The sequence below is a fragment of the Bos taurus genome, chromosome 17 (genome assembly GCF_002263795.3).
Source record: "Bos taurus isolate L1 Dominette 01449 registration number 42190680 breed Hereford chromosome 17, ARS-UCD2.0, whole genome shotgun sequence".
Taxonomy (NCBI): domain Eukaryota; kingdom Metazoa; phylum Chordata; class Mammalia; order Artiodactyla; family Bovidae; genus Bos; species Bos taurus.
In genome coordinates, this window is record NC_037344.1 from 44,386,496 (window position 1) to 44,412,344 (window position 25,849).

Here is a 25,849-nt window from a genome sequence, read left to right on the forward strand (position 1 = left end):
AGCTGAGGGATCTGCGATGTCTGTTGACAGCAGCGGTGGCTGCGCGGCCGGTTCCGGGTTCGGCGCGGGGCGGGGGGTAAGCTGGCGACGGGCGCGGGCGTCCGGCGGGACGCTGGGGAGGCTCGCGGCGCGGGCCGCAGCGGTGGGGCGCGGGCGCCGAGGAGGAGCGGCAGGCCGCAGCCTCTGCCCTTGCGGTCCGGGTCTCACCCGACGTTTCCGGGTCTCGTCAGATGTGAATCCGATGGAGCGGCCGGGGGAAGGCGAGCAGCCGCCCCAGCAGCAGCCGTGGGGAAGGCTTCTTCGCCTGGGCGCCGAGGAGGGCGAGCCGCACGTCCTCCTGAGGAAACGGGAGTGGACCATCGGGCGAAGAAGAGGTGCGGGGCGGAGAGCGGGCATGGGAAACGTGGGACCGGCGGGGGACAAGCCTGGGGATGGGTCAGGGCACGGGGGCCGGGATCAGGGACCCGGGATGGGGGTGGGGGACGGGGACCGAAGGACAGAAGCCGGGGGCTGAGGGCGGAAGCCTGATGATAGGAGCAGGGCGAGACCGGGCCCACCGGCCTATGGGAGGACCCTGGGCGGGGCGCATTCTGCCGTCCAGTTTTTCCAGTGGAATGGGCTTTCGTATAACAGCTGCCATGTATTCACTTAACGGTCTGCCCAGTCACTTCTGAGTGCTTCATTCAGGTTATTTAATCCTCACCACAACTTTATGAAGTAGTTACAATAATTTATCCCCGGGAATGCAATCTTCTCAAGTTTATTACTACCGAAAGCATCTTCTCTAACCTTAATAGAAATGAAATTAGAAAGCAAAGCAGAAGGAACACTGGAAAATCCACAGATATGTGGAAATTAAATAACATTCTTAAAGAAGCAGTGGGTCTAAGAAGAAATCCAAAGGGAAATTAGAAAATATCTTGACATAAGTAAAAATATCATATGTGAAAATCGCTCAGTCATGTCCAACTCTTTGCGACCCCATGGACTATATGCATGCATGCATGCATGCTAAGTCGCTTCAGTTGTGTCCGACTCTGTGCCACCTTATGGAAAGCAGCCCACCAGGATTCTCCAGGCAAGAATACTGGAGTGGGTTGCCATTTCCTTCTCCGCATGGACTATATAGTCCGTGGACCTCCAGGCCAGAATACTGGAGTGGGTGGCCTTTCCCTTCTCCAGGGGATCTTCCCAACCCAGGGTTTGAACCCAGACCTCCCGCATTGCAGGAGGATTCTTTACCAGCTGAGCTATCAGGGAAGCCCCAAACTATAATGTACCAAAACTTAGGGGATGCAGATAAGCAGTGCTTAGAGGGAAATTTATAGCTGTAAACAACTACATTAAAAAGATCTCAAGTCCCAGCTCTTAGAATAGAGTTGCTCAAATATTTGTTGATTTAATGAAAGGGGAAGCTAAGGACTTGAAGAAAGTCACACAAGTAGTGAGAGGAAGAGCCCTCACCCTCCATGCTTACTGCCTTTGCTGCTGCTAAGTCACTTCAGTCATGTCTGACTCTGTACGACCCCATAGACGGCAGCCCACCAGGCTCCCCCGTCCCTGGGATTCTCCAGGCAAGAACGCTGGAGTGGGTTGCCATTTCCTTCTGCAGTGCGTGAAAGTGAAAAGTGAAATGAAGTTGCTCAGTCGTGTACTGCCTCTAGACCTCTGATAATTTAACCTCCCTTGTAGCTTTTATACTGAGAGTGCAGTGCACTGATGAGGCCAACCAAAATATTTTGGTTTTATGCAAATTAATAAGTTGTGACTCTGGGAATTCCTTGGTGGTGCAGTGTCTGAGACTCCGCACCTCCAATGCAGGGGAACTGGAGTTCCATCCCTGGTCAGGGAACTAGATCCCACATGCCCCAATTAAGTTCACATGATGCAACTTAGACCAGATGCAACCAAATAAATAAATATTTTTTAAAATGAAAATAATACATTGTTATTCTGACTTTATACTTTAAACAAGAGAGAATGAGAAAAGATTACTATTTAAAAGCAAGTATTTTTCGGCTTCATTTTACCCAGTACGATGTACCTGTACCTGTTTTTCTGTTGGGGTCTTTTGGGAGACAGTCTTAAACCCCAGGATCAAGTTATTATTTTTTTACAACTTTAAAAATATTTATGGATTATTAGAAACTTTTCAAGATGTGTTAATTCATGTAAATGGATGTTTGATGAAGAGCAGAAGCCCTGGAGACCGCCACCTCCAGGGCCACCATGACACCAGCAGAAGCAGCAGCACCACCACCACAGCACAACTTACTTTGGGTTAAAAATTTACATTTCAATGCCTTTGTACCTACTTAATAGGGTCACTGTGAAGATTAAAAGAAGCCTAGCGAAGAGTTAGCACTTAACGTTAGCCATTGTTATTATAACACAACACTATAGTATCACTTTACACGTTAATACAAGTAAGCTCCAATACTTTGGCCACCTGATGCAAACAGTCGACTCATTGGAAAAGACCTTGATGATGGGAAAGATTGAAGGCAAAAGGAGAAGAGGGCAACGGAGGATGAGGTAGTTGGATAGCATCACTGATTCAATGGACATGAACTTGGGCAAACTCCAGGAGATAAAGAGGGACAAGGCAGCCTGGTGTGCTGCAGTCCATGGAGTTGCAAAGAGTTGGACGTGACTGAACAACAAAGCAAGGAACGTAAATATGTAGTTGAGCTGATTCAGTGAAAGTCCTTTCCTTGAATGTATTAACCTTTCCAGCAAAATGTAGAGTTTAAAAATCTGCTTAGGCCTCCATAACAAAATACCACAGATCAGGAAGCTTAAACAACAGAAATTTATTTCTAGGAAGTCCAAGATCAAGGTGTCAGTTGATTTGTTTCCTGATAAGAACTCTTCTTCCTGGGTCACAGAGAGCTGCCTTCTCTTTCTGTCCTCGCATACTGGACCAAGAGACCTGTGGTGTCTCCCTCTTACAAGTATTTCAACCCTCTCCGATTAAGGCCCTACACTGATGATCTTATTTAACTTTATCATCCACAGTCACTCTCTCTAAATACAGTCACTTTAGGGGATAGGGTTTCAGTGTATAATTTTGGGGGGCACACAGGTTATAGAACTTGATTATTTTAAAACTGTTATACACCTGCTATGTACTAGGCATTATTTTGAGAAAAAGGGAGAGCTGAGTTGATGTGTGTTGGGGGCAAGTGGGAGTCCTCACCTTCCCAAAGAGCTCCCCATTCTTGGAGAGTGGCAGAAATGCATACCAGCCATGGAGAGATTAATGAACTGAAAGACAAGCACACAATATTCTAGTTCTCAATTGGAATGCTGATGTTCTGGCGTGGAGAAGCCTATTAAAGCCCCACTCCGGTGCCACAGTGACCAGCCTGGCTCTGGGGCTGTGAGACCATCCTGGTGGTTTTGTTCAGTGTAATGGGACAGTCTTGAGCACAGGTGAAATTCACCTCAGATAAATGTAACAAAATACTTCCCATAATGTAGAGTGTTTGGGCAAATAAGGTTTAAGGGTTATGGAAGCATAGTTCACACTTAGTAAAATTTGCCCCTTTTAGGTGTTCAATGAGTTTTGAGAAATGGAGGCACCACTACCATCAAGATACAGAACATTTCTATCACCTCAGAAAGTTCCTGGTCTTTTGGAGTCTGTCCCTGCCCTTTCAACCTTAAATCCTGACACTCACCTATATGATTTCTCTCCCTGTAGTTCTGCCTTTTCCAGAACACCGTCTAAAGCCATCTAAGGGAAATCACACATTATCGCAGCACTGTCTTTGGGTCCGGCTTCTTTCTCTTGGCTGGTGCTTTTGAGGTTCACCCTTGGCAGTTATGTGTATCAAGTTGTGTTCCTTGTTGTTGCTGGGTGGTGTTCTGCAGTGTGTGTATTAATTCGCCACCAGTTGATGGGTACTTGTACTGTACTGCTTCCCACGTTTGGTTATTAAAAATAAAGCTACTGTAGGGAATTCCCTAGCTGTCCAGTGGTTAGGACTGTGTGCTTTCACTGCCAAAGGTGCAGACTCAATCCCTGGTTGAGGAACTAAAATCCTACAAGTCGCAGGGCATGGCCCCCAAAACAATAAAATAAAGCTACTATAAACCTTAGTAGCTACGGTGCAAACCTATCATAGGCAGATTAGTGACTTGGTATTAAAACACTCCTGAAAGCGTTTATTCTTTTGATTTTAGGAGAGAACAAAGTATTTGAGGATTTCCCCCTTGGATTTAATGAGAATACAATGATTGTATTCAGCTATAGATACATCTCTGTTTTGTTTTAGATTTTCTTAAACGTGTACGTGTGCCTGTGATAACTCAGTCATATTTTTGTGAATCTGTCATTGCTTCAATTTTGTGACCATTTATGAAACCTTAGATTACACAGAAGAAATTCAGGACTACGATACTGAAGATATTTAATAAGCCCCTTAGGTTTTTCTCAAAGTTCTATAATACTTACCAGGTTGTCTGCATACATGTGCATATTGTAAAATGTCACCATGAAGCAGTTGATGTATCGCTAGAGGTGTTGATGGGGTATATCCTCTGGGTAGTGAGGAAGCAGAAAGGTTCAAAACATAGTCCCTTTTCCTTTTGGATTAACACTTAAATGCTTTTTGGGTCTTGACTTAGTGGGTCTTGACTTCTGGTCGTATGATATCATTAAACAAAGCATAGTGTTGTGCCCAGTACCCACAGTTGTATTCCCCTTCTCTGCACACCCTCCTCTCTGTTTTAGGTTGTGACCTTTCATTCCCTGGCAATAAATTGGTCTCTGGAGATCACTGTAAAATTACAGTGGATGAAAAATCGGGTCAGGTATCACTGGAAGATACCAGGTAAGCTCTTTCTGAACTTCGTTCCTGTTTCCTCATAGCTTCAGGAAGCCGACTTTAGCCAGTGATTGCAGAGAAGAGACAAAGGCCCACTTTCTATAGCTCAGAAGTCTGCTAGGGTCTCTGGGTATTGGGAGATATATTTTCGGGCTTCTAGGATGGGCTACTTAGTGACACTGGTGCTAGTGACAATTCTTGAATGTTTTCAGATTAAAGCAAAAATGTCTCAGAAGTAAGACTTAAAAGGCAGTGATACATTTTGGGCTTTTACAAACATATGCAAGTTAGGCTTCCCCAAATCAAGAAGTTTGCCTTTCTTTTTTACTATTACACCACATAAGTAGTGTGTGAAAGTGAAAAGCTTTCCAAATTGCACTCACCCACTAAAAATATATACATATTTATTTTGTATTAATAGGATTATACTATTATACTGTTGTTGTAATAACCAAAGGCTCAGTGGCTGAAAACAACAGCAATCTGGGATATTATAGGCCTGGGGGCCCAAAGTCCAACTCAGGTCTCATTGGTGTCAGCTCTTTCTGGAGGCTCTAGAGGAGAATCAGCTGTCTTCTGTCCCAGCTTCCAGAAGCCACTGCCTCCCTTGGCCGAGGTGGCTGGAGGGGCAGGGGTGTTCCACGCAGAAGAAACAGCAGCTGCAGAGGTCCAGAGTGCCAGCAGGAAGACCCTGATGTCCACACTAGAGAGATCGGACTTTAGTCTGAGAACAGTAAGGAGTCACTAAGGGTTTAAGCACCCCTTGGAGAAGGAAATGGCAACCCACTCCAGTATTCTTGCCTGGAAAATCCCATGGATGGAGGAGCCTGTAGGCTACAGTCCATGGGGTCGCAGAGTCGGACACGACTGAGTGACTTCACTTTCACTTTTTAAGCAGAAAAGTGAAATCAGACTTTTGGGTTAGAAAGAGCTTGAGGATGGATCTTGAGCCTGGCAGCAGAGCCGCGGCTGTGTGAGACAGCTTTGCTGGTCTCTGTAAGTGGGCTTTTACTGGGAAGGCAGCCCAGCCTTCCAGGGACCTGCTGCCAGCTGCTGAGGACTCGAAACAAGAGATGGTATGACAACACCGCCTGCACTATTTACTGTCTGGCCCTATACAGAAATCTAGAGTAGTGGAAGCCTGCTCAGAGGCCAGGCTAGAGCCTCTTCCTCACTGGGAGTCGTAAGAGTGCAGCCAAGGAGTTAGGGCCAGGGCAGACCAAGTGCCCAAAATTGGCTAAGGGGGAGGAGGTTGCTCAGGTGCGCTCCTCCCCTTGGTTGCAGTCTAGTCTCTGTCCACTCAGGAGGACCTCCTCAGGGAGGCGCCTCCTGTCCCATCTGACTCAGGCTTCTGTCTCTCCCAGTAGTATCCGCTGCCCTCCCATCCAGCAGTGTGGTCCCTGATTTTCTTTTTTAATATTTATTCGCTTATTTTAGGCTCTGCTGGGTCTTCGTTGCTGTACCAGGCTTCCTCTAGTTGTGGCAAGCGCGGGCTACTCTTCCTTACTGTGCATGGCCTTCTCATTGCAGTGGCTTCTTTTGTTGTGGAGCATGGGGCTTCTGCACTTCTATAGTTGCAGCACACAGACTCTAGAGACCAGGCTCAGCAGCTGTGGTGCACAGGCTTAGTTGCCCCATGGCATGCAGAATCTTCCCAGACCAGGGATACAGCCTGTGTCCCCTGCATTCGCAGGCGGACTCTCAACCACTAGACCACCAGGGAAGGCCAAAAGGGGGCCCAAAGTCCAACTCAGGTCTCATTGGCATCAGCTCTTTCTGGAGGCTCTAGAGGAGAAGCAGCTGTCTTCTGTCCCAGCTTCCAGAAGCCACTGCCTCCCTTGGCCGAGGTGGCTGGAGGGGCAGGGGTGTTCCATGCAGAAGGAACAGCAACTGCAGAGGTCCAGAAGCGCCAGCAGGAAGACCCCGATGTCCACGCTGGAGAGACCAGACTTTAGACTGAGAACAGTAAGGAGTCACTAAGGGGTTTAAGCACCTGATTGACTGGTCCCTGATTAACTGGAGTGGCATCCCAAGCACAGGAATCACACTGTCTTCCTGTCATCGGTAGTTGTGTGTTGATTTGCTTCTGCCCAGAGTCTGTCTCAGGGCTTCCTAGGTGGCACTAGTGGTAAAGAACCTGCCTGCCAATGCAAGAGACGTAAGAGATGTGAGTGATCCCTGGGTCATGAAGATCCCCTGGAGGAAGGCATGGCAACTCCAGTATTCTTGCCTGGGAAATCCCATGGACAGAGGAGCCTGGGAGGCTTCAGTCCACGGGGTTGTACAGAGTCAGACGCAACTGAAGCAACTTAGCACGCAGAGCTTGTCTCATGGGGGCCGTTGGTGCTCATGTGACGAATGAACTGAGAGGGGCTAAGGCTGCTGGAGGGAGGGGTAGGTCTGTGGACAGAGTCTGGTGCAGAAGAAAAGCTGGAAGTCAAAGCACATGCTGCTGGTGGATTCCAGGGCTTCACCAGGAGGAGAACATGAGTTTGGAACAATGAAGATGTTCAAACACTTGACAACATCATTTGGCTGTGAGTGACAGCACAACAGGCAAGGATTTCCTTAAGAGAATTGTGAGGTGGCACAAATGTTTATATCATTCCTATGAGTATTTATCATTTTCAAGGTGATAGGGGCTTCTCTGTTAGTCCAGTGATTAAGACTTCACACTTCCAGTGCCGGGGATGTCAGTTCAGTCCCTGGTTGGGGAATGAGATCCCATGTTCTGTGTGCCTCTGCCAAAAACTTTTTTAAATTAAAAAAAAAAAAAATTGAACTGCTTTTCTACTGATTGTAGAAAAGGAGCTTTTAACTCCAAGTTATTTTAAGTAAGATAAATTCCATTTTGTTGCCCCTACAGTGCCAATGGAACTGTCATTAACAAGCTGAAGGTTGTTAAGAAGCAAACTTGCCCTTTACAGACTGGGGATGTCATCTACTTGGTGTACAGGAAGAATGAGCCAGAACACAGTAAGACAGGGGTTTTCTGGGCTGGACCCACAGGTGAGGTGTGGCAGGGGGCCCTGAAACCGCTGGAAAGCATTGTGGGAAGAGGCTTATTGAAGCCAGTATTTCCTGAAGGAATGTTAGCTTACCTGCATCCGTTTTGTGTTTATGTAGATTCTTGGTGTGGGTAGTGTCTGTTGAAGAATGGGAATGTTGGCCTCGCAGTCTGAGCCCCAGCCATTCTTCAGAAATGCCACCGTGGTCATGAGCCACGGGTCTCAAAATGGTAGCCAAGGAGAAGTGAGTGAATGGGGAGGGATAAGCTGAACAAGACTTAGAATGGGGGCTGGAGGCCACAGATGGCTCTGCTCTGGGACATTTGACAGTGGACAGCAGAGGTCAGACAGGATTCCACTGGAGCTTGTCCCAATCTGAGCATCCACGTTTGTGTTTGTGGAAGAAGAATGATGCAGGACAGAATTAGGGGAGTCCTTCAAATGGTGCCCCCAAAATAGGAAGAAGGGGGCGGGTGTTCCCTAGGTTGTCCTCAGCATAGTCAAAGCCACCCCTGGCCACACAGAAGGATCTCGTGTCCGCTTCTGGTGGTTTGAAATACGCGAGGCATAGACTCCTCCCTCCTTGTTGCTCTGCTTCCCTTAGTCAGCCTCTTCATGCCAGATGAGATTCCTGAGGCTTATTTATTTTGGCTTTGGTTCAGTTGTTTTGGATTACTTGCTTTAAATTCCCTTAAACTGGCAGCTGTGGTTACTAGCTGATACGTCAAAATAGTCGACAAGGACAAAGTGGCTGTGAGGTAATGGGAGGGAACAGAAGAGAAATGTGAGTTCCCACCTGGCACGTGACTGACAGTGCTCTGATTTGGTTAATTCCTTTCAGACGTGGCATACCTCTACGAATCTCTAAATGAAAAGCAAGGTGTAACACAAGACTCCTTTGGTAAGTGGGATTTTCCAAGAGGAGTGGGTGTGTGTAAAGTGGGTCTGTGTGTTGACTGTCTCCGTCAACAGGAATAGCTTGCCTGAGGCGGTGGTGCCCATCTGTGCCCTGACTGTATTTTCCTCCTGCTCCTTCTGTGTTCACAGAAGCTAATAAAGAAAATGTGTTCCACGTGACCAAAGATACCTCAGGTGCAGGGCGAGGTGACGATCCTCAGGATCCCCAGGTCCTGCTGTCGTCGCCCGCCACTCAGGTGTGCTTTGAGGAACCACAGCCATCGACGTCCACATCGGACCTCTTCCCCACGGCCTCTACCTCTTCCATGGAGCCCACCTCCGCAGGCCGAGGGCCTCCCTCCAGCTCCAGTGAGAATGGGGGTCTCGGGGCGGTAGCTACAGTGCTTTCTATTCACTCTTCCTGCCCTGTGTTGTTACGGGGACAGACAAGCACTGAGGAGTTCAGTGGTGGCGTCAGGCATCAGGCTGTCAGTAGTAAGGTTTCTGTAGCAGTTGCTGTCTTGTTCCATCCTCAAGAGAAAGCCTGGGGATAGGGGGACTATAGCAGTGTGGTATTTTTTACAGGTTATATAATTCATATACTGTAAAAATCACATAGAATGAACGCTTCCAGTTTTCTGGGTTTTTTAACGGCATCTTGCGTCCCCTGTGCCTAGTTTGAATTAGTGACACTTCGATCTGCTGTCTCTTCTTCTGAGGTGGGTGAATCAGACTTTGTTGTTTGTCCCTCTCACAGGCTCCAGAGGTACAGACATCTCTCCAAAGGGGTGTGGTCCATCTGTGACAAGTGATGAAATCTCCAGCTTCCCTTTAACTCTCCCAGACAGAGAGGGGGCTTCCTTTTCTCTGTCGGAACCCCAGGATCAGGAGGATTTGGAGCCTGTTAAGAAGAGAGTAAAAGCAGGTCAGAATCTCAAGGTTTCATGTAACCTCAGGGCCCCAGCAGGAACCATCCAACCTGTACCTGTTGGGGCCCCACCGTCTGCCAAAGCCTGAGGATGCTGTCTTAGGCTGACAGCAGATGGCAGCCTGGGCCCTTTCTTTACTGTTTGTACCATTGGGATTGAACTGTGTTTACTGCCAGGATATGTTATCAGTCTGCAAACTGCATTCTTTTTTTTTTTTTTGGCTATGCTGGGTCTTCATTGCTGCACAAGTTTTTCTCTAGTTACAGCAAACAGGGCTACTCTCTGGTGACACGTGTGCGCTTCTCACTGTGGTGGCTTCTCGTTGCAGAGCTCGGGCTCTGGGGCTTGCAGGCTTCAATTGTTGTGGCTCTGAGGCTCCAGAGCACGGGCTCAGTAGTTGTGGTGCACGGGTTTAGTTGTGGTATGAGGGGTCTTCCCAGATCAGGGATCAAACCCATGTCTCCTGCATTAGCTGCTGCTGCTGCTGCTGCTAAGTCACTTCAGTCATGTCTGACTCTGTGCGACCCCATAGACAGCAGCCCACCAGGCTCCCCTGTCCCTGGGATTCTCCAGGCAAGAATACTGGAGTGGGCTGCCATTTCCTTCTCCAGTGCATGAAGGTGAAAAGTGAAAGTGAAGTCGCTCAGTCATGTCTGACTCTTAGCGACCCCATGGACTGCAGCCTACAGAGCTCCTCCATCCATGGGATTCTCCAGGCAAGAATACTGGAGTGGGTTGCCATTTCCTTCTCCAATGCATGAAGGTGAAAAGTGAAAGTGAAGTCGCTCAGTCGTGTCGAACTCTGAGCAACCCCATGGACTGCAGCCTACAGGGCTCCTCCATCCATGGGATTTTCCAGGCAAAAGTACTGGAGAGGGGTGGCATCGCCTTCTCCATCCTGCATTAGCAGGCGGGTTTTTTTTACCACTGAGCTACCAGGGAAGCCCCTGGAAGCCATATTCTCGAGTTATGACTCTGTCCTGATACAACAGCCAATTTTTAAGAGTATGTTATCTTTAAGTGATAGTTTGAAACTTCACATTAAAGACAATTTAGAGAAAAATCTATGCTTTAAAAGCGAAAGTTAAAAAGACTGTAAAAAATGTTTGGAAATGTAGTTGGTAAGACAGTAGCTGTAAGGCAGACCTGAGGGCTGCCCGTGGATTGGAGCAGTGTGATGGGAAGGAAGATGGGCCTTAGAAAGAAACTGTATTGTCTAGTGTATTGAGTGGAAAATGAGTTGATTGACCTGGGAAGGTGTGGAATGAATTGGCAACAGATACATAAACAAGTATAAAAATGAAGCCATTTTTAATTATCAGAAATGAAAAAGTATATAAGAAAGGAAATTCTAATATGCTGTTTGACTGAACAGACTATTTAAGCATAGTAATATACCTACAATATACTGACCCAATAATTGTGTTAGAATAATATTGGGAAGGCTACTCAAAGGGCAAAATCCTTCTCTGTTTTAATGAATATCAGGAGATACCTAAAATCTTCAGCGTAAATGTAGTGTGACAATCCAGAAACACAGAGGCTGGGACCAGAAGAAACAGCTAAAAGACATTGTTAGGCAGCAAGAAAGTCCTTTCCTCAGAGGAGGGGGAGATGGTGAAGGTGAGCAGAGGCTGGGGCAGAGGGCTGCTGCTTTTGTTTTCTTTTAAATATTTGACTTTTTAAATCATGTTTCTCTAATAATAAAAGTAAAAATTAATCTGTGATATGGAAAAATTAAACATGTCAGCCAAAAAAAAAAGAGATTTTAAGCTCCTGGTAACATTTTTAAGTTTAATTATTTTTTAATTGGAGTATAGTTGCTTTACAGCATTATATTAGTTTCTGCTGTGCAGCAATAAGAATCGGCTATACATATACATATATGCCATCCTTCTTGAGCCTCCTTCTCACCCACCCCCCACCCCATCCCACCCATCTGGGTCACCACAGAAGCACCCAGCTGAGCTTCCTGTGCTGCACAGCAGCTTCCCACTGGCTATTTATTTTATATATGATAGTATGTGAAATATGTCGATGCTGCTCTCCCAATTTGCCCTACCTCTGCTTCCCCAACTGTGTCCACAAGTCTCTCTAGGTCTCTGTCTCTGTTCCTGCCCTGCAAATAGGTTCATCAGTGCTCCTGGTAACATCTGATGGTCTGTATTTTCTAGCACTTTCCTGTATGCATATGAGTCACATTTTTTTATTTAAACAAAAATGACTTCATACACAAATGCTATTTGACAACTGGCCTTTTCTCGTACCTACGTATCCTGAGTGTCTTTTTATACTATTAACTGTTCTAAAACAATATTTAAATATACCAGATTAGGAAACTTATTTTGAACCTTCTTAAAAATGCCCTTTGAAATACACAAAGGAAGAGGTCTTCTGTCCACAGTTTAAGACATCTGTGAATACAAGAGATGTGTTGCCTCCATGGTCATGACGGTCAGAATGTGTCCCTTCCCTTGCAGTTGGGGAGCCAGACCTTAACCTGCCCATACTGGTCACAGACCCAGGCAGAGACCCTCCCGCTGCCCTTGACGTCAGAGCCGAGGCCATGAAGCCAGACAAGATGGAGGAGACGCTCACGTGCATCATCTGCCAGGACCTGCTGCACGACTGTGTGAGGTGCGCCCAAATGGGGTCCTGTGGGAGGCCAAGGGTAGGGTGGGCCTTTGGGTCAGGTCAGAGGCTGCACCCGCTGAAAGTGCCATAGCCGTTTTCCTTGTATGGCCGACAAGCCAGAAACCAGGCTGGTGACTGAAGCTACAGAGGAGCCCGAGAGACTGAGGTGCTGTGGCTCTGACCTCAGGTTGGCCTCGGGCGGAGCAGGAGAGCTGCACCGAGGGCTCGGTGTCTCCTGGCAAAGGAAGCTTAGCAGTTAGCATGGGCGAGCCTCCTAGAACGAACTCTCGTTGCTTCTCTGTGGGAACTTGGAATTAATCTGTCTGAAGTTCAGCTGAAATGCGTGTCCTTTCCACCCACTCCCAGTGTCTCTGCTCTTCCTCCCTGGCCCTCCCTAGGGTGCCATGTGACCTCTAGTTTCTTTTTTTTTTTTTTTCCTACTTTCTTGTAGTTGACAGGCACAGAGTTAGAGCAGTTGAGGTGGGTGCCATGTTTTTGCACAGGGACTGTTTCTCTGGTGGGTTTTGGAAGGCAGGTGGCTTCCCCCGGCATTAGCTGAGGATGCAGACCCCGCCAGCAGCTAACCTCACGCATGGTGTGGGTGGAATGCCCAGGAAGCACAGGCTCAAGGCCCTGCTGAGGCAAAAGAGCATAGGGGCTGGGGATGGGCAGTTGGCTCATTTTTCTGTTTTGTACCCGAACCTCAGTCTGAGCAGGGCCATTTCCTCCTCCAAGGAAAGAGGCAGCATGACCCTGGGTCCTTGATCCTCACGCCCCAGGCCAGCCATGCCCCTGGAGCCCTGCATCCAAGGGGCTGCTGCACTTGCTGGGGAGACGCTCCACCCACGAGTGCCCCCAGGCCTCTGAAGCCCATCCGTGCCCTCAGCCTGCAGCCCTGTATGCACACCTTCTGCGCTGCCTGCTACTCGGGCTGGATGGAGCGGTCTGCCCTGTGCCCCACCTGCCGCTGTCCGGTTGAGCGCATCTGTAAAAACCACATCCTCAACAACCTGGTGGAGGCGTACCTGCTGCAGCACCCGGACAAGAGGCGCAGCGAGGAGGATCTGCGCAGCATGGCCGCCAGGAACAAGATCACACAGGACATGCTGCAGCCCAAGGTCAGGAGGGCCTTCTCCGACGAGGAGGGCAGCTCTGAGGACCTGCTGGAGCTGTCGGACGTGGACAGTGAGTCCTCGGACGTTAGGTAAGCCCCTTGGGCCTGGAGCGGGGTGGGCGGCCCGAGTCTGACCACCTCCCAGGACCTGCTGGTCCAGGCCACTGCTGAGGCGCAACCCAGCAGCCGTGTTGCCTGCCTTGTGCCAAGCACGCCACTCATTCAGGTGACCGTGATGAGGCTTGCTCACTGCCCTGCCTTCTGTGATAGCCTTTTTTCTCTTTTGTTATGCAGTGGAACATTTATTCTATTTTTTTGTTGCTTATCTGTATTGTTTTCCAGTTTATTAAGATATAACTGACATACAGCCTTATAGAAGTTTAGGGTGTGTAGCATAATGCTTGGGCTTAATTATTGTGACAGACTGGCCACAGGAAATGATACTTTTTTATTTGCTGAGTCCTCATCAAGTGCCTTGATTCACCAGCTGATACAAATACCACATAAGCACACTCACTCTCCACAGCTTACCTAGTGAACATACGTCCTAGAGTATCACTTGAGGTACTTACCATCTGTCAGGGTATTATTACAAAAAAGCCACAGCCACCTGGTAGACAGGGTGCAGTCCTAGGAGACCTTATTTTATTGGCTCATGTCTCCTGACTTAGAAGTCCAGGGTGTGAATTTTTGTATTGAGGCCATAATATTTAAAAAGACAAACCCCCCACCCCCAGTTTGTCTCTTTTCACAAAATTTAGCACATAATGTTCAAGCAAAAAGAAAACCAAAAATCACTTTTGTGTGAGGTTTTAATTATATATTCATCCATTCATACACATGTGTAGTCATACATGCTTAATTTTTTTTTTTATTGCTTAAGACATTTTTTGTAATATTTTGAAACCTGGGACAAAACCACAGTGCACATTCTGTGTTTACAGTTTAGTCCACATATCCAGTTATTTCTTGGAGACAAGCATGTAGAAGTAGGATGTTCATGTCAGGAGTCTCAGTGAGAGGATACCTTGCTGTACTTCTGACGTCTGGTTGAGCTCAAGATTGGTGCTCAACAAATGCCCGCTGTTGAGTGCAGGTGGCGGCACTCCCTGGGGTGTGTGGAGGGACAGCAGTGATCCCCGAGACACTCGGGGTATTGGGACAGGCAGGTAACTTAGTCCCATTTACATCTTTTTCTTCCAAACAGGGCTGAGTGTCTTTTCAACGTTTCTTCCTTTTCTAGTCATGTCTTGCCTGTCCTTCCCATGGGTGGCAGGCTCAGGCAGGCATCCTCTGACTGAGACCAGAGGAGAGTCCACATATGTCTTTCTTGCAGATTATGTTTTACCATCTGCAGGTTTGAAGGCTCAGCTAAGGAGCATACAGCTGAAAGGCGCTGTGGACAGCAGCATTCAGCCCTGTGCATTTTCAGATTTTAATGAGGGGACGGGTGTGCATGAGTGGCGTCAGACCTGCAAGAGCGCATCCTGCCCAGTGTGGGGACAGGAAGGCTCCACTCCAGGGGATGCCTCAGGGGGTCGAGGGGCAGGCAGGAGATGTCTCCAGATCCCAGGAGTGTCTGAGGGACAGAGCGCTGGAGAAGTGTGGGAAAAGGGGGGCTGGGAGGTGGCAGGGAGCAGAGCCTGCCGACTGCTGCTGTGCAGGGTGAGTGTAGGGGGCTAGGGGGTGCTGGAGGGCAGCTGTCCTTCCCCTTCACACACACCAGGTCCAGTGGCTGATGCAGAGCTGAGACATGGAGGCGGGACAAGGCCCATGAGCTGGGGTCTGGGTCTTGACTTGTCATTCGGTCTGGGACTGTTGTCACTAGCCTCAGCCTCACGCACCAACCAGAGCGGGTGTCATCTCATCCCCCCAAGCTCTGTGCTTTCCTTGCAGCCAGCCGTCCATCGTGTGCAGACAGTGCCCTGAGTACCGCAGGCAGGCGGGGCAGCCCCTTCCCTACCCAGGGCCCGGCAGCGAGCCAGGGGCACCGCAGGTCCCCGGGGATGCACCGTCCACGTCCGCCAGTGTCATGGCAGGTGAGATGGCCACTCCCTCCTTGCTGTCCTGACCGCTCCGGGTGTGGGTGGCGCTTCTGCTGGCTCTTCTCTGCTCAGATAGCTCGTTGCTTTTCGTGACCTGTTTTGAGCTAAGAAACCAGATAATCAGCTTTACTTGTGGATCTCCGCTCTTGAACACACAGTCCTGATTCTGACACTTACCCTTCCCCAACCCTCCCCACTACTGCCTTGGGACTGTCAGCATGCCCCGGGATGCTTGCCAAAGATGAAGTGACCATCACACATGGGCTCCTCCAGTGAGGGACTGGCTTCTTTCCAGCAACAGGATGTGATGTTACCAGAGCCGCCCTGAACTGTCTGTTCACTGCCCATTTCAGTGGGCGAGTTCCTAGGTGCCATTAAGAAAGGAAAAATGAACATGTGGACTGTGGTTTGTGGCCCTACATTGTAGGGCCTGGCCTCCTTGCCACTGTCAGCCTCAGCCTGTCTAGAGGCCACTGACCTCAGAATTGTGACCCAGAGCCACATTCTTAACCGTCTGCCGTATGTGCTGTGCCACGACTCTTGGGGGTGTCCTTGTAGGCCCCTACGTGTGGGGATGACCAGGGTGGTGCATGGAAGGCCCCGTTGTGACCATGGTAAGTGCACAGAGCCTCACGTGGTACGTGAGTGACCAGGGGCCAGGCCACATTGACACAGCTCTTGGTGCAGAGTTAGCCAGCAGAGACTAGAGAAATCACTTTACTGTTTTATGATCTGTCCTTACTAGAAAACCTGCAAATGGCCTTTGAAATCTAGCTCCAACTACTGAACCAAAAGATAGCTTCGGTCACTTTTCCGTCTATTACACCTTTTAGTTTGAGTGGTAGACTGTCACTTGGCTGTCAGCAAAATTGGCCTGAGATCTGCCCAGGTTTTCTTGTAGGTCTGTGTCCTCATGCGTATCTTGTAGCTGCCCCTCCAGGTGTGGGCTGAGCCGCTCGTGCTGCTGCTCCAGTGCTGGCAGCACCAGCCTGAGCAGCCTGTCTGTCCCACAGCCCAGGACTACGTGTGCGCCCTTCAAGGAAGCCACGCCATATGCACCTGCTGCTTCCAGCCCATGCCGGACCGGAGAGCGGAGCGTGAGCGGGACCCCCGCATCGCCCCCCAGCAGTGTGAGTGAGGGTGTGGGTGTGTGTGTACACCATCTGCCTGGGGCCCCTCCCCACCTCAGAGCCACTCCCATGTGTCCTTCCAGCCTGGTTTTCAAAGTGTCATGGACTTCTGTGTGTGGTTTGAGCAAAACATACAGTTCTGTGTTTCCACCTGTGTCATCAGGTGTCCCTGCACGAGTGTTTGATAATCTGTCTTTGGTCACCAGTTGAAACCTACCCCTGTCGTACACACAGGGGGCTCTCTTTCTAGATCTGTATCTGACACGTCACCCAGTAGTTCTCCAGTGTCTCATTTTATTCTTTTCTGTTGGCTGCATAGTTCGTTGGATCTCCATTCCCCAAGCAAGGATTGAACCCTGTCCAAGGTGTCATTTTAAAATCTAACAGCTGAACTGTATGGCACATTAACAGTTTCTAGATGATGGTGAAAATCAAGCTTGTCACTTATTTAATGGTTACATGAACTTCCTCCTCGCCATGTGGCGTGACTGGTACGTGTGCTCTGTGTCCACAGGTGCCATCTGCCTGCAGCCCTTCTGCCACCTATACTGGGGCTGTGCCCGGACTGGCTGCCTCGGCTGCCTGGCCCCGTTCTGCGGTAATGCTGGCCCCACCACCAATTGCCACCACCTTTCCTTGTTCACTTGGTGTACTTGAGGCCAGTGGTGGGCTGGCTGTGTGCCTGAGCAGGGAAAGGCCACATTGGTCGCCATGAATTAGCTCCTTTTCCTAGAGGTCTGCATAGATTTGCAAGTGTCAGTGAGTGTTGGCTCCAAGACAGCAATAACAACAACAGGGGAACTCTGAGTCATGCACAAGGACCACCCCCACTAAAAACACATGTCTGGACTTCACAACCCCAGACCAGGGACTGTGCAGACTGGACCATTTCTGGGGGGAGTGGAATGGAATGCCTTTTACTTTTTCTCTGTTTGAAATTATATTTCATCACACAACTTTTTTTTTCAATTAAACTTTCTATTTCATTATGGGATATAGCTGATTAACAAACAATGTGATAGTTTCAAGTGAACAGCAAAGGAACTCAGCCATACTTATACATGTATCCTTTCTCCCCCAAACTCCTCTTTCATCCAGGCTGCCATGTAACATTAAGCAGAGTTCCCTGTGCTATACTGTAGGTCCTTGTTGGTTATCCAATTTAAATACAGCAGTGTGTACATGTCCATCCCAAACTCCTTAACTGTCACCTCCCCCATCCTTCCCCTGCCCAACGCCCATGACCATAATGTCACATAACTTTCCATTCTTCATAGAATCCATAATGAATGAAATTTGGTTATCCTGTCAGGTGACCAGTGCTTTCATAAAGTGCATATGAAATGGGTAATGCTGCTTCCCTCCATCCCAACAGAGCTCAACCTGGGTGACCGGTGTCTGGACGGGGTGCTGAGCAACAACAACTATGAGTCGGACGTCCTGAAGGTACAGGCCAGGTGGAGGCCAGTGGGAGGCCTCCCAGGACTGTCCAGTGTTGTGGCTTTGCATGTCTGTTTGTGCGTGTCTGCATGTTGTGACTCTGCATGTCTGTTTATCCCTGTATCCCCCCAGATAGGTATTCCTCCCTGCCCTTCACACTGAGAAGCCACAGTAATTGTGTTACACAGTTTCCAGGTCCTGCTCAGCCTGCCCGGGGCAGGCAAGGGGAGCGGCTGGCCCTTGGGTGGAACCAGGACTGCCCACTGGCCCTCTTCATGCATTTCAGGAGGCAGCTGGCTCTTAGAACTTCAGGGTTTAACATGCACATGTGTCGCTTGCCAGGGGTCTTCCCTTCACCCGAATATATGTGGTATGACACCCCCAGGGCAAGGCCCTTCTCATCTGAACAGCACCTCCTCTACCTCACTGCTCTCTAGCTAGGTATTCACAGGCACGCTCTTGTAGGTTTACACAGAACCAAGCAGCTCCATGCGTCTTGAGGGCAGAGCCCACCCAGATGTAGACCCTGGCTTCCTTGTCACGTGGTCGTGGGCCTGTCACCATACTGTGGCCGATCAAGCTGCAATTAGGTCTCACTGCTCCTATGCTATAGGAGTGTCTTTGCAGAATTTCAGAGAATGCCAACTCTTACACTTGAGGTTCTAAAGCTAGTCTGCCCTTTGAGACTGAGAAGAAGCTCCTTGGTCGAAAATTTTGTGCTGCACTGTGTGGGTGTGATACCATGTCTGCCCCAGGCCTCCTGTTCCAACAGGCCATCCAGGCCTCCCAGCTAAACTCCTGGAAGCAGGTCCCCTAACTTTATGCAACACTCACCCTCTGCAAGTGCCCACCACACTTAGGTGTTTCGGCTCTACCCACCTTCCAGGGCCTTTTATGAAATGTCAGCCCTCTTTGCCATTTGTTATATGTTCTTTTTTTTTTTAATATTTATTTATTGGCTGTGCTGGGTCTTCATTGCTACACAGGCTTTTCTCTGGTTGCAGAGACTAGGGGTTATTCTCTAGTTGCACTGCATGGGCTTCCTGTTGCCGTGGCGTCTCTTGTTGCAGAGCACGGGCTGTAGAGCGTGGGGGCTTCAGGAGTTGCAGCACATGGGCTCCGTAGTTATGGCCCTATGGGCTCAGCTGCCACGCAGCATGCAGGACCTTCCCGGACCAGGAATCAAACCAGTGTCCGCCCACATTGCAAGGCAAACTCTCAGTCACTGGACCACCAGAGAAGCTCCCTCTTTGCCATTTTAGTGTTTCCTTTTTTTTTTTTTTAAGTGTTTCCTTCTCCAAGCTCATGTTTCTTCTCTTGCCCATTTCCCTGTTACAGAATTACCTGGCCACCAGGGGTTTGACTTGGAAAAACATGTTGACTGAGAGCCTCGGGGCTCTGCAGAGGGGAGTATTCCTGCTGTCTGGTAAGCCTTGTTGTGCCTACTTGCCCCCTACTGATGGTGGTGTTTTCCAGGGGCACCTCTGCCTCTGGTCAAGCGGTCCCTCCTGCCTGTCCACACACTGGCAGCATTGCTTGTTGGCTTTCCCATGTTCACTCCTGCAACCTCTGCCTACCCTGGCAGAGACAGACAGAAAGGTCCTGATACTTTGAGATTTCTTTTTTCTTGTTGGGTTTGAGTCGACATGACGTGTTCCAGAATCTTTTCTCACACAAGGGAGGGAAGGAACACAGCTGGCGAGGTGCTGGCCCCACCACTGGTCAGCCTTGACATTCTAGGGCTGGTTGTCAGGGTCTTTGCTGGCCTGTCCCTCAGTGCATCAGGTGACTCAGCGAAGGCTTACCCCCTCTCCCAGGGACACCTAGTGCTTTGTGAAGTGTGAACTTTTGTCACTAATGGAGGGTGCAGAAAAATCAGTGAGTGATTTTTTTTCCCTAACACATAAATTATTATAAAAGACTTGAAAGGTACTAAGTTATTTTGTCTCACAGACACATTATAGTGAGTATCTTGAGTTTCCTCTGTTGGGACAGTTCTATGTGGTTGGGTCTTCTTTTGCTTTTTAATGGCTATTTTTATAAGAATGATGTGGTTCACAAAGAAAACGTTAAGTGGTACAAGAAAGTCTGAAGAATAAAGTGAAAATCATCGGAAATCCCACCACCTAAAATATACCCAGTCATAATACTTTGACAGCCACCTTCTAAATGCATGTACCCATGTGTGTGTATCATTTTCATAAACGAGATCCTGCCAGACATGCTTTTAATAACCTATTCACCCAACAGTATATCTCGGACTCTTCCTACATCAACAAAGGTCTATGCCTTGATTTTTTTTTAGTTATTACTTAGCATTCTGATACCATCGTTCATTTAGCCAGTTTGTTACTAAAGGATATTTAGGTTCTTCCCAGCTTTTCACTGTTAGAACCACCACTGAAGCTGTCGAGCATGCAGTCCTGTAGGTTTCACAGTCATTCCCCGTCCCCGCGCCACCCCTCCCCCAAAAAACACAGTTATCCCCTTAGGATAATAAACAGGACTACTGTCACTGGCTTGCATGGTTGAGGCATGTCCTGGGGCCTGAGTGCCAGCATCCCCTAAGCCCGTCAGCTGAATGTTTGCCCTCTCAGTTCAGTTCAGTCGCTCAGTCGTGTCCGACTCTTTGTGACCCCATGAATTGCAGCACGCCAGGCCTCCCTGTCCATCACCAACTCCCGCAGTTCACTCAGACTCATGTCCATCGAGTCAGTGATGCCATCCAGCCATCTCATCCTCTGTCGTCCCCTTCTCCTCCTGCCCCCAATCCCTCCCAGCATCAGAGTCTTTTCCAATGAGTCAACTCTTTGCATGAGGTAGCCGAAGTACTGGAGTTTCATCTTTAGCATCAATCCTTCCAAAGAACACCCAGGACTGATCTCCTTTAGGATGGACTGGTTGGATCTCCTTGCAGTCCAAGGGACTCTCAAGAGTCTTCTCCAACACCACAGTTCAAAAGCATCAATTCTTCGGCGCTCAGCTTTCTTCACAGTCCAACTCTCACATTCACACATGACCACTGGAAAAACCATAGCCTTGACTAGACGGACCTTTGTTGGCAAAGTAATGTCTCTGCTTTTTATATGCTATCTAAGTTGGTCATAACTTTCCTTCCAAGGAGTAAGCGTCTTTTAATTTCATGCTGCAATCACCATCTGCAGTGATTTTGGAGCCCAAAAAAATAAAGTCTGACACTGTTTCCCCATCTATTTCCCATGAAGTGTCAGGACCAGGTGCCATGATCTCTAGGTCTTGTAAATATGAAAGAGGCAAACGGTGGGATATTTTATCTGCCATGTTTGATGGTAAATGAAATGGAAAATCTTTTTCTTATATGGGACATATATATGCTTGTCTGTGTTCCTTGGTTCATTTTTGGACTTGGGAGATTATTTGTGTGACATCTTTGTTAATGGTGCAACACATTGTCATTTGTGTTAAAAACACATCCTCTACTATTTCATTAGTATTTCTCCTTTGTTATATGTGTTCCCATTGTGATGTGTAAACTAGAGGCAGTCACATTTATAAATCCCTTCCTTTGTGCCATTTGGTTTTCATGTCACAGAAATAGCTCAAGAGAAGAATATTATTCCTCTTAGTACTTTTTTAGATTGTTCTAAATATTTAAATTTTTAATCTAGATGGAATGATTGTGCTATAAGGAAATAAGTTGGTGTCTAGGTTGGTTTTGCTCTTGTTTTCCAAATGTCCAGCCCTCTGTCTGACCCTGTCTATGGATCAGTGCATTAGTTCCCCAGCAGCGTGCAAGCCACGTCTGTTCTCCTGTGCTGGAAACATGATGCTACCCACTGGCGAGCTGTGCCTATAAGAGGCTGTGTTCCTTCCAGATTACAGAATCACCGGGAACACCGTGCTGTGCTACTGCTGTGGCCTGCGGAGCTTCCGCGAGCTCACCTATCAGTATCGGCAGAACATTCCTGCTTCTGAGCTACCAGGTGAGGAACCACCTGGCCCCTTCCTGGCCCACAGTTCAGTTCTGCTTGCGTGGGCTCCCACACTCTTTTGCAATAGCTCAACACCCTGTGTGGGCCTTTACTCTGAGTTCACAGCAGGGCCAGGGACACAGCCTGGTAGGTGGGGGCACGAAGGCCATGCTTGTCTTAAGCGCCCCTTGCCTGGTGCCTGCACAGGCTCTGGATCAGGTGAGGTGGGTTCCTGAAACAAGATGGCAACTGGAGTCATCTCATTTCTAAACTGGATTTTCGATTAAAGATTTTTTTCCTTTCCTGGAGAACAAGGAAGCGAGCTATGAAGTGGAACAAAGCGTTGTGTGTCTCAGCTGCAGTGTCTCTTTGGGTCTCAGCTTAAATTCACTAGGCCGAGTCTGTAGACATGTGCATGACATGTGTTCATTTTTTTCTCTTCCCAGCGGCCGTCACGTCCCGTCCTGATTGCTACTGGGGCCGCAACTGCCGCACTCAGGTGAAGGCCCACCACGCAATGTGAGTGTGCAGGCAGGGCGGGGGCTGGGCAGGGCTGGAGAAGCAAGTGCAGACAGGCAAACAAACCTGCGGTTTCCTAACAGGAGCTGCTTTTCTTTAAATCTTTTGGCCATGTTGATTTTGAAGCTTTTAGGGATGTTCATGAAGTAGTCGGTTCTCTACTTAAAAATATACTAGTTCATTAATAATTGTCATGCTTTATAAAGTCATGTAGTATATAAAAAAGTCATTAAGTGAAGTGATTAAGTGAAGTCGCTCAGTCATGTCCAACTCTTTGCGACCCCATGGACTTTAGCCTACCAGGCTCCTCCGTCAATGGGATTTTCCAGGCAAGAATACTGGAATGGGTTGCCATTTCCTTCTCCAGGGGAACTTCCCGACCCAGGGATCGAACCCAGGTCTCCCGCATTGTAGGCAGACGCTTTACCATCTGAGCCACAAGGGAAGCCCGCGTAAAAGTCATTATCACTTAGAAATTCTGCTCTTCTGTTATGTCATTTCATGAAATGTTTGCCCATACACATTCATCTCCTTCTCCACCTCCATGTCCCCAGCCTACACGTGCAGGGCTGAGCGCTGTGCGAATCCCTGGTTGTGGTCCCTGAGAACCATTTCCCAAGTCACAGCCGTGTGCACGTCGCCATGCACCTGGATCTACCTATGGTGATGCAATGGCTAGAGCTCTCCCTGGGAGTTTCCCACGGGGTCTTTAGAGGCTGTTCATGTTGACATTCATGTCACCACGCGCGGTCGCCCATAGGAGTAGATCGGCCTCTGCTTTGAAACCATGAGGAAAGTGATCGCATAAGTCAGTTTCATGGATTGATGCTGTTTGCGGTGACTGTGATCCCAAACAGCCATTTGAGGTTCAAATTAAATTGGTTAAAGGAGTCATCATGAGGACTCAGGTAAAGGCAGCCACCCCTAAGGGAGTGATTCTGTAAAATAAAAATCTTGGTTTGTATTTGAGCATAAACTATGTGGAAGAGATAATTTTATTCTAAGAAAGAGATTTCACTAGTAACAGGCTAACCTGTCTCAATTAAAATGTGGGGAAGGGGGGCAGCAAAGGAACCCTCGTCTTCTCAGAGAGGAGGTCACCCACAGTACCTTGGGGATGCTCACGAGGCACAGGTCTGAGTTTCTGGAAATTGCCCAAATGTTCCACTTATATTTTACATTTAGAAAGGAGGGGTCACAAAGGAGTCAGACATGACATAGAGACTAAACAGCAACAAAGAAGGTTGCGTTTGGGGTTAGTGTCTTTGCTGTATGAGAAACATGCTCTTGCAAACCTCAAGCACAGGATCACTGTCTCCTGTAGTTCCTTTGGGTACAAGTACAGAATTCCTTTACTGAATGCATCTGTGATGCCCTCTCGTATGATTTGACTGTTTTTTCCCACAGGAAATTCAATCACATCTGTGAACAGACGAGGTTCAAGAACTGAGCGTCCAGGGAGGCACCGTGATGGCTCAGGAGTGTTGGCAGTCAGTGACACACATCTCAGAAAATACTGAAAACAGACATTTTAAGGGCATTTCACAGTCCCCCATCCCCCACAGTGGGGACTGGGGTCTCGGCATAGGGCACTCTGGTATGACCTTTCTTTTGTGGAGTGAGACCCTCTTGGCGAGAACCCCCACCTGTGGCACCCAGAGCCCTGGGGCCGGAACAAGAGCCATCAGCCGTCCCTGTGTATCTGTCCCACAACCACAGTCAAAGCAGACATCTCTGTTCAAGAAGAGTGTCCTGGGAGAGGAAGGGGAGTTTGTCAGAAACACTGTGCTATGACGAAAGGGAGCACAATTTTCCAGCCGCAGGACGCACAGCGGCTCACGTGTGTGTTTTCATAGCTTCGGTGCTCATCTCCTAATGAGATTTAAATATCACAAACTGTAGCACAAATGATATAATTTATATTTGCAAATTGACTAAAATTGGAGACACTGATATTTGAAAGAATAAGCATATGTTCCTGTTTATGAAAAAAAATCCTCAGACATCCAGGACTCCCCAGCACCAAGGGCATGTTTGGGTCACTAACACATGGGGCTCCTCCTCAGCACAGCTGCAGCCCACCGAGCTATCCGCCCTCATCACTCCTCCCAGCCTCGGGGCTGGGGTGGCCTGGGGCCAGGCTGCAGGTTGTCCCTGGTGATGCCCCAGCCCGCCTGGAGCAGCCCCTTCCTGCCAATAGGTTCTGCGAGTCCTTAGCCTTTCCTCCTGCGTTGGGTTTGCCGTGTCATCTGGAATAATACTTGAAATTTTGTTGTTTAAAAAAAAATTTTTTTATCATTTGTTAAAGCCACCCGTTTGTTTGCAAAATTGTACCTTTTTTGCTTCTTCTCAGGAATACGATTTTCAACTTTGTCTTGCTCTTGATACAGACTCTGAGAAGCAGTGCTCTGGGGAAGAAGGCCTCCTTCCCGCATTCTAATAAACACGCTGTGTCTGTTTCTCTCCCCGGCACCTTCGTCCGTGTTGATTGTGATACGTTCCTTTGGTAGGACCGCCTGCGGAGGTCACTGGTTACCTGCTTAACTAACAGAGTGTGTCCCCAGTCGGGGGCGGGGGGCCGCTGCACTCATTAGCTTCGCCAGCCCTGCAGGTGTGGGTGACCTAGGGGTGGGGCTGGGTCTGAACAATTGGGAAAAGGTATGGCTTCCCTGGGATCCATCAGTCCAAGCCTTAGCCTACTGGTCCCTGGTTAAAGCCACAGCTTTGTGTCTAAGCTCTGGCTCAGCTCATGCAGGCACGAGGCTGCCCTCCAAGCTTAGGACCTTGGTACATCAACCCCTTCACTTCAGACCCCGACCTCTTCTCCCAAAGTAAGAACACAGATGCAGGACCCTTAGCAGATGTAGCAGCTTTTTTGGCTGAGGCCTAAACATGCAGCCTTCCCTGGACTACACTGGATCTGTAGGTGAAGGGAAGGGCCCACACCACCTCAGACAGCTGGTCCATGGCACAGGCCAACTCCAGTGGAACTCAGATTCCCTGTTTCTGATGAGCACATGGGGTCAGAACAGAGCTTGTCAGCCCTAACCTGAAGAGGAGCCGCAGGATCCAGGCTTGCTGACCAGCTCTTTTATAGGGTGGGCACCATGCAGTGTTTTTTATGACTTTCTGTACTTCCTGTTCCTTGACACCCTCCCTGACCACCACCACCACCCCCCAGCATCCAGCCCACAGTGGGTTGGAGCCTGCTGTGTGCTCCTATCCTGGTGGTTTGGCTGGCACTGAGCGACTCCTGTGTCCTTGGGCCCAGCTCGTGTCCTCTCATAGCCTCGCTACCCAAGACCCAAGTCCCTCTTGGGCTCCTGGTGCCCATGTCAGAGGGGCTGGCCC

The 25,849-nt window shown here is 48.7% G+C and overlaps 1 protein-coding gene across 2 annotated transcripts; it reads left to right on the forward strand.

Annotated features, from left to right (window-relative positions):
- On the forward strand, positions 1-24,970 carry CHFR (checkpoint with forkhead and ring finger domains). 2 transcript variants are annotated; one of them, XM_005217679.5, is made up of 17 exons: positions 1-76; positions 231-374; positions 4,739-4,838; positions 7,699-7,808; positions 8,682-8,741; positions 8,888-9,106; positions 9,495-9,662; positions 12,147-12,303; positions 13,187-13,504; positions 15,311-15,453; positions 16,473-16,589; positions 17,104-17,187; positions 17,965-18,035; positions 19,368-19,455; positions 21,884-21,991; positions 22,426-22,498; positions 23,906-24,970. In XM_005217679.5, exons 2-17 carry the CDS (start codon positions 242-244, stop codon positions 23,946-23,948), a joined length of 1,992 nt encoding a protein of 663 aa, XP_005217736.2. In that variant the 5' UTR covers positions 1-76; positions 231-241; the 3' UTR covers positions 23,949-24,970. The 2 variants fall into 2 exon arrangements, with proteins under 2 accessions (XP_005217736.2, NP_001192403.2); NM_001205474.3 differs by lacking the exon at positions 1-76 and having other exon boundaries at positions 242-374; positions 23,906-24,969.
- Positions 24,971-25,849: the final 879 nt, after the last annotated feature.

Bases quoted from the DNA above. Each gene is read 5' to 3' on its own strand.
- CHFR (XM_005217679.5), top strand. From the start codon at position 242: ATGGAGCGGCCGGGGGAAGGCGAGCAGCCGCCCCAGCAGCAGCCGTGG. The intron at 4,839-7,698 runs GTAAGCTCTTTC...TTGCCCCTACAG, and splicing joins GTATCACTGGAAGATACCAG to TGCCAATGGAACTGTCATTA. The intron at 9,663-12,146 runs GTCAGAATCTCA...CTTCCCTTGCAG, and splicing joins TAAGAAGAGAGTAAAAGCAG to TTGGGGAGCCAGACCTTAAC.